Source organism: Urocampus carinirostris, chromosome 2 (assembly GCF_059441175.1).
Source record: "Urocampus carinirostris isolate Australia breed hairy pipefish chromosome 2, RoL_Ucar_1.0, whole genome shotgun sequence".
Classification (NCBI taxonomy): domain Eukaryota; kingdom Metazoa; phylum Chordata; class Actinopteri; order Syngnathiformes; family Syngnathidae; genus Urocampus; species Urocampus carinirostris.
In genome coordinates this window covers 6,406,802-6,420,193 of record NC_142350.1, presented here as the reverse complement: position 1 = coordinate 6,420,193, position 13,392 = coordinate 6,406,802, and the positions used below count along the sequence as shown (strand labels likewise).

Below are 13,392 nucleotides of genomic sequence, written 5' to 3'. Positions count from 1 at the left end.
GAATGTGGGAGGAAACCAGAGTGCCCGGAGGAAACCCACGCAAGCACGGGGAGAACATACAAACTCCGCACAGGTAGGCTGGTAGCTGGATTTGAACCCACACAGGAGGTTCCCAAGACCTTAGAACTGTGCCGCCCACGCACTAACCACTGCGCCGCCGTGCTCCCTCTTTATATATATATATATATATATATTATACAAGTACAAAGTTAAAATAATTTCAAACATTATTTTTCTTAAGTTATGAGTTATTCAAGGGAAAAAATAAGGTAACATGAGATATAATATATTTAAAATGAGTCATTTATGTGCCTTATACTGTAACTAGGGGCCAAAAAAAACACCATATTTTTCCACACTGTAAAGTTGGTATCCTGGAGTTTAACTGTATCAAAATTGTGTTGTGGTGTTTGTAGGAGAAAAGCACATACCTGGGACTGGTCAGCATCCCCATCTCCAGTATCACGGGGCGTCAGTTTGTGGAGCAATGGTACCCGGTCATACAGTCCAGCGTTTTGGCCAAAAGTGGCGGCGTAGGCAGCGGCAAAGTCATCAACGCCTCGCTCCGCGTCAAATCCCGCTACCAGACCATGAACATTCTCCCCATGGAGCTCTACAAGGAGTTTGCCGAGTACATCACCAACAACTACCGGACACTTTGCGCTGTTCTGGAGCCACTGTTGAGCGTGAAGAGCAAAGAGGAAGTGGCCTTTGCTCTAGTGCACATCCTCCAAAGCACTGGGAAAACCAAGGTGAAAAAATGTTGAGATTACAGCCTAATAAGTGCATCAGAATCATGGTGGAAACATAACACCTGCTTACAGGAGTTCCTTTCCGACATGGCCATGTCTGAGGTGGATCGATTCATGGAGCGAGAGCACATGATCTTTCGGGAAAACACGCTCCCCACCAAGGCTGTTGAGGAGTATCTGAAGCTGATAGGTCACCGATACCTAAAGGAAGGGATAGGTAAGATCTGCTAGCTAACTGTACACTCTAAAAACAAAATAAACAAAATTGGAGCTACTCATATTCACTTAGCGGTGTTATTTCAGCCTTTGATTATTTATAAAAACGATTCTTTAATGTTTTTCACCTCCTGACACATTTTTATCCATTGTAAAGTATTTAAAAGTAAATGAATTAATGAAATGAAACACGTTTAGCTATGTTAGCGTCAACAAAGTAGTGTATATAGAATGACGTACAGTGAGGAAAATAAGTATTTGTACACCCTGCTATTTTGCTATTTATCCCACTTAGAAATCATGGAGGGGTTTGAAATTTTCACCAGAGGTGCATGTCCACTGTGAGAGGGATAAATTAAAAAGAAAAATCCAGAAATCACAATGCATGATTTTTTTAACAATTTAACTGTGTGATACAGCTGCAAATATGTATTTGAACACCTGTGTATCATTTAGAATTTTGACCCTGAAAGACCTGTTAGTCCGCCCATTGGAAGTCCACCTGCACTCCATGTATCATCCTGAATCAGATGCACCTGTTTGAGGTCCTTAGCTGAATAAAGACACCTGTCCACCCCATACAGTCAGTAAGACTTTAACTTGGAACATGGTGAAGACCAAAGAGCTGTCCAAAGACACCAGAGACAATATTTACACCTCCACAAGGCTGGAGAGGGCTACAGAGCAATTGCCAAGCAGCTTGGTGAAAAAAGGTCCACTGTTGGAGTAATCATTAGAAAATGGAAGAAGCTAAACATGACGGTCAATCTCAATCGGAATGAAGTCCCACGCAAGATATCACCTTGTGGGGTCTCAATGAAAGGTTACTTTAGGTAATATACTAAGACGTCATTGTTTAAAATCCTGCATAGCTCGAAAGGTTTCCTCCCCAGCATAAACCATCACATGTCAAGGCCCGTCTTCAGTTTGTATAAGACCATTTGCATGATACAGAGGAGTCATGGGAGAAAGTTTTGTGGTAGATGAGACCGAAATAGAACTTTCTGGTCATAATACCACTAAGCGTGTTTGGAGGAAGAAGAATGAAGAGTACAATCCGAAGAACACCATCTCTAGTGTGAAGCATGGTGGTGGTAGGGGGATGCTTTGGGGGTGTTATTCTGCACATGGGACAAGACGAGTGCATTGCATTAAAGAGAGGATGACTGGGGCCGTATTTTTTGAGATTTTGGGGAACAACCTCCTTCCCTCAGTCAGAGCATTGAAGATGGGTCGTTGCTGGGTCTTCTAACATGACAACGACCTGAAGCACATAGCCAGGAAAACCAAGGAGTGGCTCCAGAAGAAGCATATCAAGGTTCTAGCAGCCAGTCTCCAGACCTGAATCTTTGGAAAGAGCTCAAACTCCCTGTTTCTCAGCGACAGCCCAGAAACATGACTGATCTAGAAAAGATCCGTGTGGAGGAGTGGGTCGAGATCCCTCCTGTAGTTTGTGCAAACCTGGTGAAAGACTACAGGAAACGTTTGGCCTCTGTCATAGCAAACAAAGGCAACTGTACCAAATATTAACATTCATTTTCTCAGGTGTTCAAATACTTATTTGCAGTCGTATCACACTCATAAATCGTTAAAAAAGAATGCATTGTGATTTCTGGATTTTTCTTTTAGTTTATCCCTTTCACAGTGGACATGCACCTACAATGAAAATTTCAGACCCCTCCATGATTTATAGGTGGGAGAAGTAGCAAAATGTGCTGTTCAAATACTTATTTTCTTCACTGTAACTTACCACAAAATTAAAATGACACGTAGTCATCCACAAAGCCCAGGAAATCGTCAACAAAGCCCAGGAAATTATCGCCTGCTCTCTTTCCAGTCATTGACGTCTCCATGAGATTGGCAGCAACATTTTGGAAAAATAATAAAATAAAATATGAATATACATTTTCTATAGATTATCAAGATTTATTTTTAAAGTTTTGTATGCTTGTTTAGGATGGAGATGGTCCTGGGGAAGAAATAGTCTCTGAGCCTGTTAGTCTTTGTTTGTAGGGCCCTGTAGCATCTGTCAGAGGGCAGTTGTCAATAATGTTGTCCTCTCGACTGGACAGAGAACTGCCCATGACTTCCTGTAGTGTGTTGATGACTTTCTGTAAGTTTCTCCTGTCTACTTCCATGCCCCAATCATACCACTCCAGGAATTTGTATAAACAGTATAAATCAGGGGTCCCAAACCTGATTTTAATGGGTGCTGCCAGCGCTTGGGTCTCGGTTGTTTCCCACTGTTTTCACGTCTTCTTTTAAAAGGCATTTTTTAAAAATACAAAATATGTTCTAAAAATGAAATAAAACAAGAATTTAAAAACTCAATTAATAAATATAAAAACTTTATATGTTATTTAGTTAGCCTTTATTTTGTTTTGAACATGAACTGTTTTGAAAATGGTTTCTTGCTAAACAGTTTATCATAACATTTAACTTGTATTAAATATGAAGAAGCAAATACAGCCAAATTTTCTTTTCAAGCAGATAAAACATGTTTAACACCTCATGTTGAGCTTTTTGAGTTTTTCCTTGCCCTCTTGTAGGTTTTAGATCAGGAGATGGTGTAATAATAGTCTGTGGTTTACAATAATCTGTGGTCTGTCCAGCCCTTTGAGATGCTTTGTGATTAAGGGCGTCACAAATAAACATGACTTGACTTGACTTGACTTAACACAATTGTCTTAAACGCAGAAGCCAAACAGGTGCATCAAATGTCCTTTAAGCCAATGTTTCTTAACCAGTGGGTTGGGACCCATTAAGTGGTTCGGCAACCCATTTTCAGTGGGTCGCGGACCTTTGCCTTGGCAACATAATGCTACGAATGAGAAAAAACGGAGGGTCAATTGCATTCCTTAACAGTAGATGGCGATAATGCCCTGCTTGCTCTATGGTCCCTTTTCAGTCAATTGGCGCCATCGCAATTGTGTTTGAGAGGGAACACATTTTATTTTATTGTGATTTTGTTTCGATTATCCCCTTTTTCTGCCCATAGCAACGGGTCCAATGAAAGTTAGTGATAAGGGGAAAGAAAAGTGGAACACGGTGACAAGAACAATCGAGTGAAAGAAAGAAATGATTGCTTTTTACCAGTAAATTAATCTTTATTACCTACATAATCCAATAATCATCAATGTTTAGATACACGTTTTATAAATATTTCGGGTCATCATTTCTTTTTGTATGAAGCTATTTTAAAGCAGTTTTAGGAGGTCGCATTTATGTGATAATATACTGTACGTTTTGGTTTTAGTGGTTATTTTATTTAAAAACAAATGTTGAATACATTTATTATCTCTGCTTTAGATTTCACAATCCTTTCATTCGATACATTTAATTTTGGTTTGCAGCTTTAGGGTGGAATGATGGGTCCTGTAGTCAGACCAGTTAAAAAAGAACTGCTTCGAGCTTTAGTTCAACAGTGATGGGTTTATCCTTCCTGGAATGAGCATCAATATCAAACTCTTACATTAAACTTAAATCAAGGCAATGGCATCACAATATCTTCCCAGGCATGTTTGATTGAAACCAATGGTATGGGTGCTAATTAATAAAATCTATCCTGATGTCCTTCAGGTGACTTCATTCGAGCTTTATACGAATCGGAGGAGAACTGCGAAGTGGACCCCATGCGAGTCCCACCCTCGGTCCTGGCGGACCACCAAGCCAACCTTCGCATGTGCTGCGAGCTTTTACTCTGCAAGATCATCAACTCCCTTTGGTATGTACACCGCCTAGCGAGAGTATTATATTTTTGCAATGTCTACTTTTCAAATGTATCTTTATTTGCTAGCACAATACAAAATGTTGAATCCATTTGGTTTCTTTTCATCATTTTTTCTCACATCTTGTTGATTAGAAAATATTTTGAGTTTGTTCTCTATAAGTTTGAAGCCTAAAATATGGCAATATGTCCAAAAAATTTTGGGGTCGATGTAATACTTTTGCAAGGCAATGTATATTATATAAATAAATCTTCTGACTTCTGCACACTGCATGACGGGAATATTTTGTTTTTTTCCCCCAGCATTTTCCCCCGCGACCTCAAAGAAGTATTCGCCTCATGGCGAGCTCGCTGCGCCGAGAGGGGAAGGGAGGACCTGGCCGACAGCCTGATCAGTTCCTCTTTGTTTTTGCGCTTCATGTGCCCAGCAATCATGTCGCCTTCCCTATTCAATTTGATGCAAGAGTACCCGGCCGAGAGAACATCGCGGACCCTCACGCTCATCGCCAAGGTCATGCAAAACCTGGCCAGCTTCACCAAGTGAGGAGTCTTTGGGGTTACAAATTCTTTTGCTAAATTTAGAGCGACCTTCTAAATATAGCATTCCTACGGGACACAGAGTCCCCCTCCTTACAATGTTTTCACCTCACTTCACTTTGATTATCCATCCATTATCTGCGGGGGGTCGCGGGGGTGCTGTAGTCAATTCCAGCTATCTTCGGGCAGTGGGCAGGGGACACCTGGAACTGGTTGCCAGACAGTTGTAGGGCACACAGGGACTGACAATTCACTCACTCATTCACACCTAGGGACAATATGGACCGGCCAATTAACATGCGTGTTTTTGGAATGTGGGAGGAAACCGGAGTGCCCGGAAGAAACCCACGCAGGTACGGGGAGAATATGCAAACTCCACACAGGGAGGCTGAGGTAGCTTCACAAAATTAAAAATTAAGTAATACATATTCATATAATATCAAATAATATGATAGAATACAATAGAATAGAATTAAATGTATTGTCATTGTTAGCTGTCAAATGCACAGAAAAATTAAAAAGTGCCACTCTGATGGTGCGAGATAATTTACAATAAACATACCACAGTGCAAAGTAATAAAGGTAATAGTATAAAAATAAATCTTATAAATCAGAAATAAAAATAAATAACTAAATGATCCCTTATCATTAATTGGCCTGGTAAAACATCTTATAACAAATGTATATATATATATATATATATATATATATATATATATATATATATATAAAGATACACAAAACATGTAAAATTAAAAATAAAATATTGTAATTTCAATCATTTGTCTCGTTTAACTAAAACAAATTGAAACATGCGGTAAGAACAAATACTTAGTAATTATAATTTCTCATACTAGTTTTAACAAGTTATTTTTAGTTTCAATTTCAAAATAGCGTAAAGTTGAATATGAAATATATTGCTGAAAATAAGCAAGAGACAACACACACATACACACACATATATATATATATATATATATATATATATATATATATATATATATATATATATATGTATAAGCATTAAAACAGCAAAAATATATACAAAAAAGACTGATTGATTATTTAATTCGTTGTTTCATTGTTAGGCTATATCAATCGTTTCTGATTTGTACCGTCCATATCCGTCAGGTTCGGGCCCAAAGAAGAATACATGTACTTCATGAACGAGTTCCTGGAGATGGAGTGGGGCTCCATGCAGCAGTTCCTCTATGAAATTTCCAACATGGACGCTGGAGGAAACGCGGGGGGCTTCGAGGGTTACATCGACCTCGGAAGGGAATTATCCATGCTGCACAGCTTGCTGTGGGAGGTCATGGGTCAGCTCAGCAAGGTCACTTGATCAACTCGCCGTATTGATAGTCCCTTAAGGATAAGTACCGATAAATACGTACTTTGCGGAATTACGACGTCACTTTACAGGTGCTTTTACACTTAGACCATACAGAGAACTGCCTTTGGTTTCCTGGGCGCTGATCCTAGCAATCCAATGTTTTACATTTTGTGCCCATTTGTGCGAGTAAGCCGGAATCTGCGCATATATTTGACTTTGCACTGAAAGTCCCAAAGTCTTTTGCGGCACTGAGAACATCCCAGATGGGGGTAACTACGCGTGCACAGAAATACTTACATTTTAGGTGGAAAAACTAGAAAAAAACAGCCACACAAGACACAAATTTGCCCTCTCGACCCCCATTCTTAGAAAGAGACGACTTGGGATAATGGATGACGGCTTAGGCAGTGCAGTTCATTTGATGTGGAACACCTCCCAAATTGAGTGTCTTTTGCCGAACTTCGCTCGCAAAAATATGGTATTAGGGATGATGGTATGTGGCTGCATGAATGCAGTTTGTTTTAGTTGGACAAATTGTTTAAAAAAAAAAAAAATCACCAGGCCCGACAAAAAAGCACTCTGCCAATCCCAGCTCCCAACAATATGCAATCGGGGAGAGTTGTTTAGGGGTGCCCGAGTGAAGTTTACTTTATTGTGGACAAAACAACAAAAAAGAGTTGCCAGACCTGTCAAAAATGTGCTCAGTCAGGCCACGCTTGCAATAATATGTGATCAGGGATAATGGATCGCGGGTGTACAAGTACAGTTCATTTTAGACAGGAATAACAGCAACAAAAGCCGTCAACCACGACCAAAATACAATCTGCGAAAGATTGAGGGAATACTGCATATTGTTTTCTTTCTTTGGCTGTTTCAATGACAGCAGCACACTACCCATAACCACCCAAACTAAATCCCCCACCCACCCCACAGGACGCCATCCTGAAACTGGGGCCCCTGCCCCGCTTACTGAACGACATCAGTGTGGCCCTTCGAAACCCTCAGCTCCACTCTGCCGCTAACCACCAACCGGAACGTCCTAAGGACCGACTCTTCACTCGGCCCACCTTCAATCGCATCATGTCCTCCGACTTCCAGAGCCTCATGATGCGAGACTTGAACAAGTAGGTGCCTCCCCCCTCACTCGTCCTACCTCCAGTTTACCAAAATAGAACGGCGTGTCCTCGGGGATGCTCTACCGTGTCGGGTAATTCTTAACGCAGCATGACACAGTGTAATTAATAACGAGAGAACACACACAGTGGGAATTGTGTTAGTCATAACGACAGTCGGAACATTTTATCTTCTAATGGCACAGATTTTATCTATCTATCCAGCCAAGATGTAAATATATTAATTCAGCCATTTATCATGTAAATAGATAGATAGATAGATAGATAGATAGATAGATAGATAGATAGATAGATAGATAGATAGATAGATAGATAGATAGATAGATAGATAGATAGATAGATAGATAGATAGATAGATAGATAGATAGATAGATAGATAGATAGATAGATACTTTATTCATCCCCGCAGGAAAATTCACTAATGCATCCATCCTTCCTTTCCTACTTCCTTCCTTCCTTCCTTCCTTCATATTTAATCGTTCCCTCATTCCCCTTCACTCCTCCCTTTCATTTTCATTTAAATCTATCAAGTATATTTATCCATCCATCCATCCATCCATTTATCAATTCTTCCTTCCTGCCAACCTGCCTGCTTGCCTGCCTGCCTGCCTGACTTCATTCCTTCCTTCCTACCTTCTTTCATTCCTTTTTTTATATCAATCATCATATTTCATTCATTCCCATTTATTCCTTCCTTTCATTCATCCTTCAATTTTTCCTGGGAACATATCCAGTATATTGATCCATCTATTTCTTTCGCTTTCTTTCTCACTTTCTTTCTTTACTGCCTTATTTTCTGGTTTCCTTCTTTCATCTCACCTATTCATCATGTAAATCTGCCCATCCACCCACAGGAATCATCCATCCATCAAACATGAAAATATATCTTTCCATCTATTTATCATGTAAATCCATCCATCAATCCCCATCTTTTTCAGCAATCCATCGTTCCCCCTTTCCAGTGTATTTGACAGGAAAACACTCGCAACGACGGTGGGATTATTTTTTGCAGCTCCTCCTCTAATGTCACTTAATTTATCCCGAAGGCGCCGAGTGTTTTACCAATGGGTAATTGCTGGCGCCATCTGTTCCCAGACCTTCTTCGCTAAAGCTCCTTTAAAGCCGTTATCAGGAGACAGCAGGCCTCATTATTGCCTAACACTTTAAATGAGAGCGCTTTTACGTGAGAGCAATAACAGCTGTAATTGCGACTCTTTCCCCCGTGGTAAAAAACTGAAGAGGAACACATCACCAAACATTTTTTTTTCTTTTTAGTATGCTGATGACCCAATTTAGTGGCCTGTCCAAAAATGACTTTATTTTGGAGGTTGCTTTAAATAAAATAAAGAGGTTCTTTTGCATAAAATGACCCAATTTACATTGTCAATATTCCATAAAGGTAAAAGAATTAGAGGATACAGTAGACCCTAGGATATGACATTATTGCGTTCTAAGTTAAATTGCTGTATAGCGGGGGATAAAAACCTATATTTATTAGCTTAAACCCCCAAATAAAAACATTGAAAAAAACAATATAGTATATAAATAACTGTACATGTAAAGGAAAAATGACAATTTATTTACCTTTGATGTGATGTGATTGAGCTGGTCTATCTAATGGAGTAGTGGGTAGTTGCAAAAGGGGAGGAGACAGCTGGTTCAAATTCAAACTTAAATCCATATTTGAAGACTTTGTTCCCCAAATATCCTATCTGGTTCCGCCCGTTCTTTCAACCGGACCTTCTCCGTCTCGTCTCAAGCTCTATAGACGTCTCTCGCCTGCCGTCCCCACCCACCGTGTCGGCGGTGGAATCCCTCTCGTCCAACCTCAACATGAGACGGCAAGCCGAACGAGATCTTCGCTCGTCCCGAGAGGTTTTTTACGTCACCCGACCCCCCCTGGCCCGATCTAGCCCCGCATACTGCACCAGCGGCTCTGACATCACCGAACCTGACCCGAAGGTAAGCCATTTTTGTCCTCAAGGCTTCTGAAGTTTTTCTTACGATTTCTGGGGGGCGGTCCTCAGGTTCACAGCGTCAACAAAAGCGTGTCGATGATGGACCTCCAAGACTCTCGCATGAACAGCATCTCCAACCTGAACTCGGTGGGCGACATGCTAGCCTCCTCGCAAGCCTCCATTGCTGGACTTGGTCACAGTTTTGGCAACCTAGGTGCCCCCCTCCGGGCAGGGGGACACATGCCGGGTTCAGGTCTAAGGCTCAGCCACTTGGGAGGCCCCACAGAGTCCATATCGCAGCAGCAACAGCAGGCGGCAGCGGCCATGCACTACCCGCTGTCCTTCCAGAACCCGCTCTTCCACATGGCGGCCCAGAATTCCCCTGCCCAGCCCCCGCCCCTACCGCCTCTGCTCCTGGCACCGGAGCAGGAAAATGGCCACCTGGACTACGGACCGTCGTTCGGGAATAACGCCTTCTCCCGCAGTGAGGATCTGTCGGCATTGCGATCCCAGAACAGTTTGGTGCAGCCCAGTATCGTTCACTCGCACAGCTACAGCGACGATTTCACCCGGCAAAACCACAACGACGACTTTGTCTGGCACCAGCTCTCGCTGCAAGTGCAGGTAAATAACATCAGAGCTTCTTTTTTTAGTTTTGTTTTCAATCAGTTTGAAGTTGACGTCCATTAAAAATGTGAAAGACAAAAGAAAATGAAAAATGGACAGTGCGCCAACAAGATTGGAGAGGTGACGGAATGATCATGACTTTAATTGGCAGCTGCGATGCACTGAGCTTTAAATAAGTTTTAAACAAGTGCTAATTATTTGATGAAGACTTTGATTTCAGTCTTTGACAGCAGGTTATGGAGGGGGGCTTACCTTTTGAAATGGCAAGCACTTATTCATTTTAGCCTGTTGAAATAGAAAAGCAGTTACTGATATACAATGATATTAAATATATCAAATCTTATAGGGTTAAAAAGTTGTATAGAATAAAAATGATAATGGAATACATTTTGTTATTGTTATAGTAATAGTATATGATAAAAATGGTGATGAAAAATAATCATGATATAATATAAATGGAAATATAAAAAAATAATGAAACAGTATCAAAATAAATCAGAAATATTCGATACAATCATTTATAATTAGTATAGTAATATTAATTTATAAAAAACATTTGTAAAAAATAATAAGATGAAATGAAAAAAATATAAAAATGATATACAATAATTTCTTATAGTTCAGATTAGAATACATATGATGTTGTTATTGTTTTTTATTTGTTGTTTTTAATAATGTATTCTTATTATTTAAATTTGTATTGTTCATTTTTCCCCAGAAAAAAATTGCAGCGTAATTTAAAAGACGGAATAACATTAATATAAATAATATTAAAAATAATAATAATTCTGTATTTAATATACAGAATTTTATATATAATATTTTTGTGATTATTATTATAATTTTGAGCACTATTATTTATCTGATGTTAAAAACAAGATTATACAGCAAGCTGAAAATAAGTGCAAATTTAGAATATAATCGCATGCCTCCAAATGACCAATCATGTGACTTTTTAAATTTATTTTCATAGTCTGACTTACAGTATATACTTTTCCAATTATTTATCTAATATATTTATTTCCAATAACTATCGTACCTGGAAGGGGGGTTACCACATGTGCGGTCCCTGCTCAAGGTTTATTCATTTTTCTCATGCCGAGGTTTTGAGGTTTTCCTTGCCCTCATGTAGGTTATAGATCACGGGGATGGTGTAATACTAGTCTGTAGTTTGTAATGACTGGTCTGTGCAGCCCTTTGGGACTTCTTGTGATTACGGGCTATACAAAAAAACATGACTTGACTTGCTTTGACCATAACATCCTCAGGAGTCCCTTCAGCAGCAGCACATGATGGGCGTGGCCTCAGGAACTCCCACTGGAACTGGCACACCTGCCTCCTTAGCCACGCCCCCTACCACCGTGCACCCGGTACGCCAATCTTCCATCGCCCCTCAGCTCCTCAAGTCCCAACGCTCCATCAACAACCCGGCCACCGCCACCCCGCCCAGGGCCCGCCCGCAGAGCAGGAACCTCCTCTTGGAGACCACCGACGCAAATTTTGGCAAACAGAGGCAAGCTCAGCCGCCACCACAGCCGCAGCCTCAGCAGCAAACCACGCAAACACAGGAGGCGGGCACCGACAACCCGGCTCCCGGGTTGCCCTTCCAGACGGGCATTGCCAAAGAAAACCAAAACCCATCCTCATTAGGCGCCGCCGCCGCCGGCGAGGAGTCAACGGATACGCCCACAAAAAGCGGCAAGAAATCGCAGCAGTTGCAGCCGCCACAGCAGCATCTGCTCAAGCCACTCGGTAACAAGCAGGTCGGTTGCATTAATTTCATTTTTGCCCATTACTGCGCATAAAACTGTTGTGACAGCATAGAATACTTGTTGACAGTCAATGAAGGGACAGTGTGTATTATTTAGCGCTCCCGTACCTTATGACAAGGCAGAGAATTAATATGACCAAGTTGTTCTACTACTTCTAGAGCAGTGATTCTCAACTGGTCTGACTTCAGGACCCACCATAGCACCCTAATTACAAGCACCGACCCACTCTTTTCCTCTTTTTTCTTCCCTTTATCACTAACTTTTTTGGGACTAATCTTTATGGGCAGAAAAAGGAAACAAAACTCAAAATGAAATAAGTTGTGGTCCATCTCAAACGCATTTGGGATTGTGCCACATGACTGAACAGGAAGAAGAGATCACGCATGGCAATATCGCAAACTACTGTTAAGGAATTTTTTTTAGGTTTTTTTTTTCTCTTAGCGTTAATTTGCCAAGACTAAGTCTGTTCTAAGAAATATACCAATATATTCTGAAGAATATAGTCTTTCTAACAAGTACCGGTAGTGTTTGTGGATTGAATATTATGGCTATACTAATACATCCCCCCATTTTTAACATACACTCTGCCAGCCCTCACTCAGAGCATTGGTCAACTGGGGATAATGGATAACGGCCTTACAGGTGCTGTTCATTTTAGGTGGAAAGAAGGGGGAAAAAAGAGCTGCCGCACATGATTCTCTCGGCCCCTGCTATCAGCAATAGTCAAGTGGGGATAATGGATTGTGGCCAAATAAGTACAGTTCATTTTACGCGGGACACAATGCCACGCTTTTGTGGACGGCCGGTATTCTCAGTAATTGCGGCTACACAAGTGCAGTTCATTTTACACAGCAAAAAAAAAAGCTGCCAATACAGACAAAGATGCACAGAGCTGATATCTGCTTGCAGAAATAGGAGACCGGGGATAATATATCGTACCCAAAACAGTGCCGTTCATTTTAGGTGTTTTTTATATTGGATATTGAATTTAATTGTCTTTATTGTCATTGTTACCAAAGTCTTGATTCATTATATACAAACTCTAGATAGTTAAAGTGACCAAAACACAATATTATTTTAACTCACTTTCTTGCCCAACTGAAACAAGGAGAAAAAGGAGATACAATTATAAAAAAAATTAAAGAAAATAAAAGTGAAACAAAAAAGGAGATACAATTATAAAAAAATTAAAGAAAATAAAAGTGAAACAAAAAAGGAAATAAAAAAAGAAAAAGGGGGAAATAAAATTTAACAAAAATGAAAAGTTAAAGAAAGAAAAGCCAGAAAAAAGAAAAAAAAGTGAAAGAAAAAAATGGAAAACAAAATAGAAGAAAAAA

General features: G+C 40.3%; 1 protein-coding gene across 3 annotated transcripts in view; it reads left to right on the top strand.

The window, feature by feature from the left end:
* The window catches only part of syngap1a (synaptic Ras GTPase activating protein 1a), a 59,797-nt gene that overhangs the window by 31,627 nt on the left and 14,778 nt on the right, over positions 1-13,392 (top strand). For all 3 annotated transcript variants that reach the window (XM_088328578.1, XM_088328577.1, XM_088328576.1), the window contains 9 exons: positions 417-752; positions 825-969; positions 4,548-4,692; positions 4,999-5,235; positions 6,364-6,565; positions 7,499-7,689; positions 9,459-9,660; positions 9,726-10,280; positions 11,552-12,046. In XM_088328578.1, the coding sequence (XP_088184704.1) occupies positions 417-752; positions 825-969; positions 4,548-4,692; positions 4,999-5,235; positions 6,364-6,565; positions 7,499-7,689; positions 9,459-9,660; positions 9,726-10,280; positions 11,552-12,046 (2,508 nt within the window). The remainder of the gene's footprint in view (positions 1-416; positions 753-824; positions 970-4,547; positions 4,693-4,998; positions 5,236-6,363; positions 6,566-7,498; positions 7,690-9,458; positions 9,661-9,725; positions 10,281-11,551; positions 12,047-13,392) is intronic.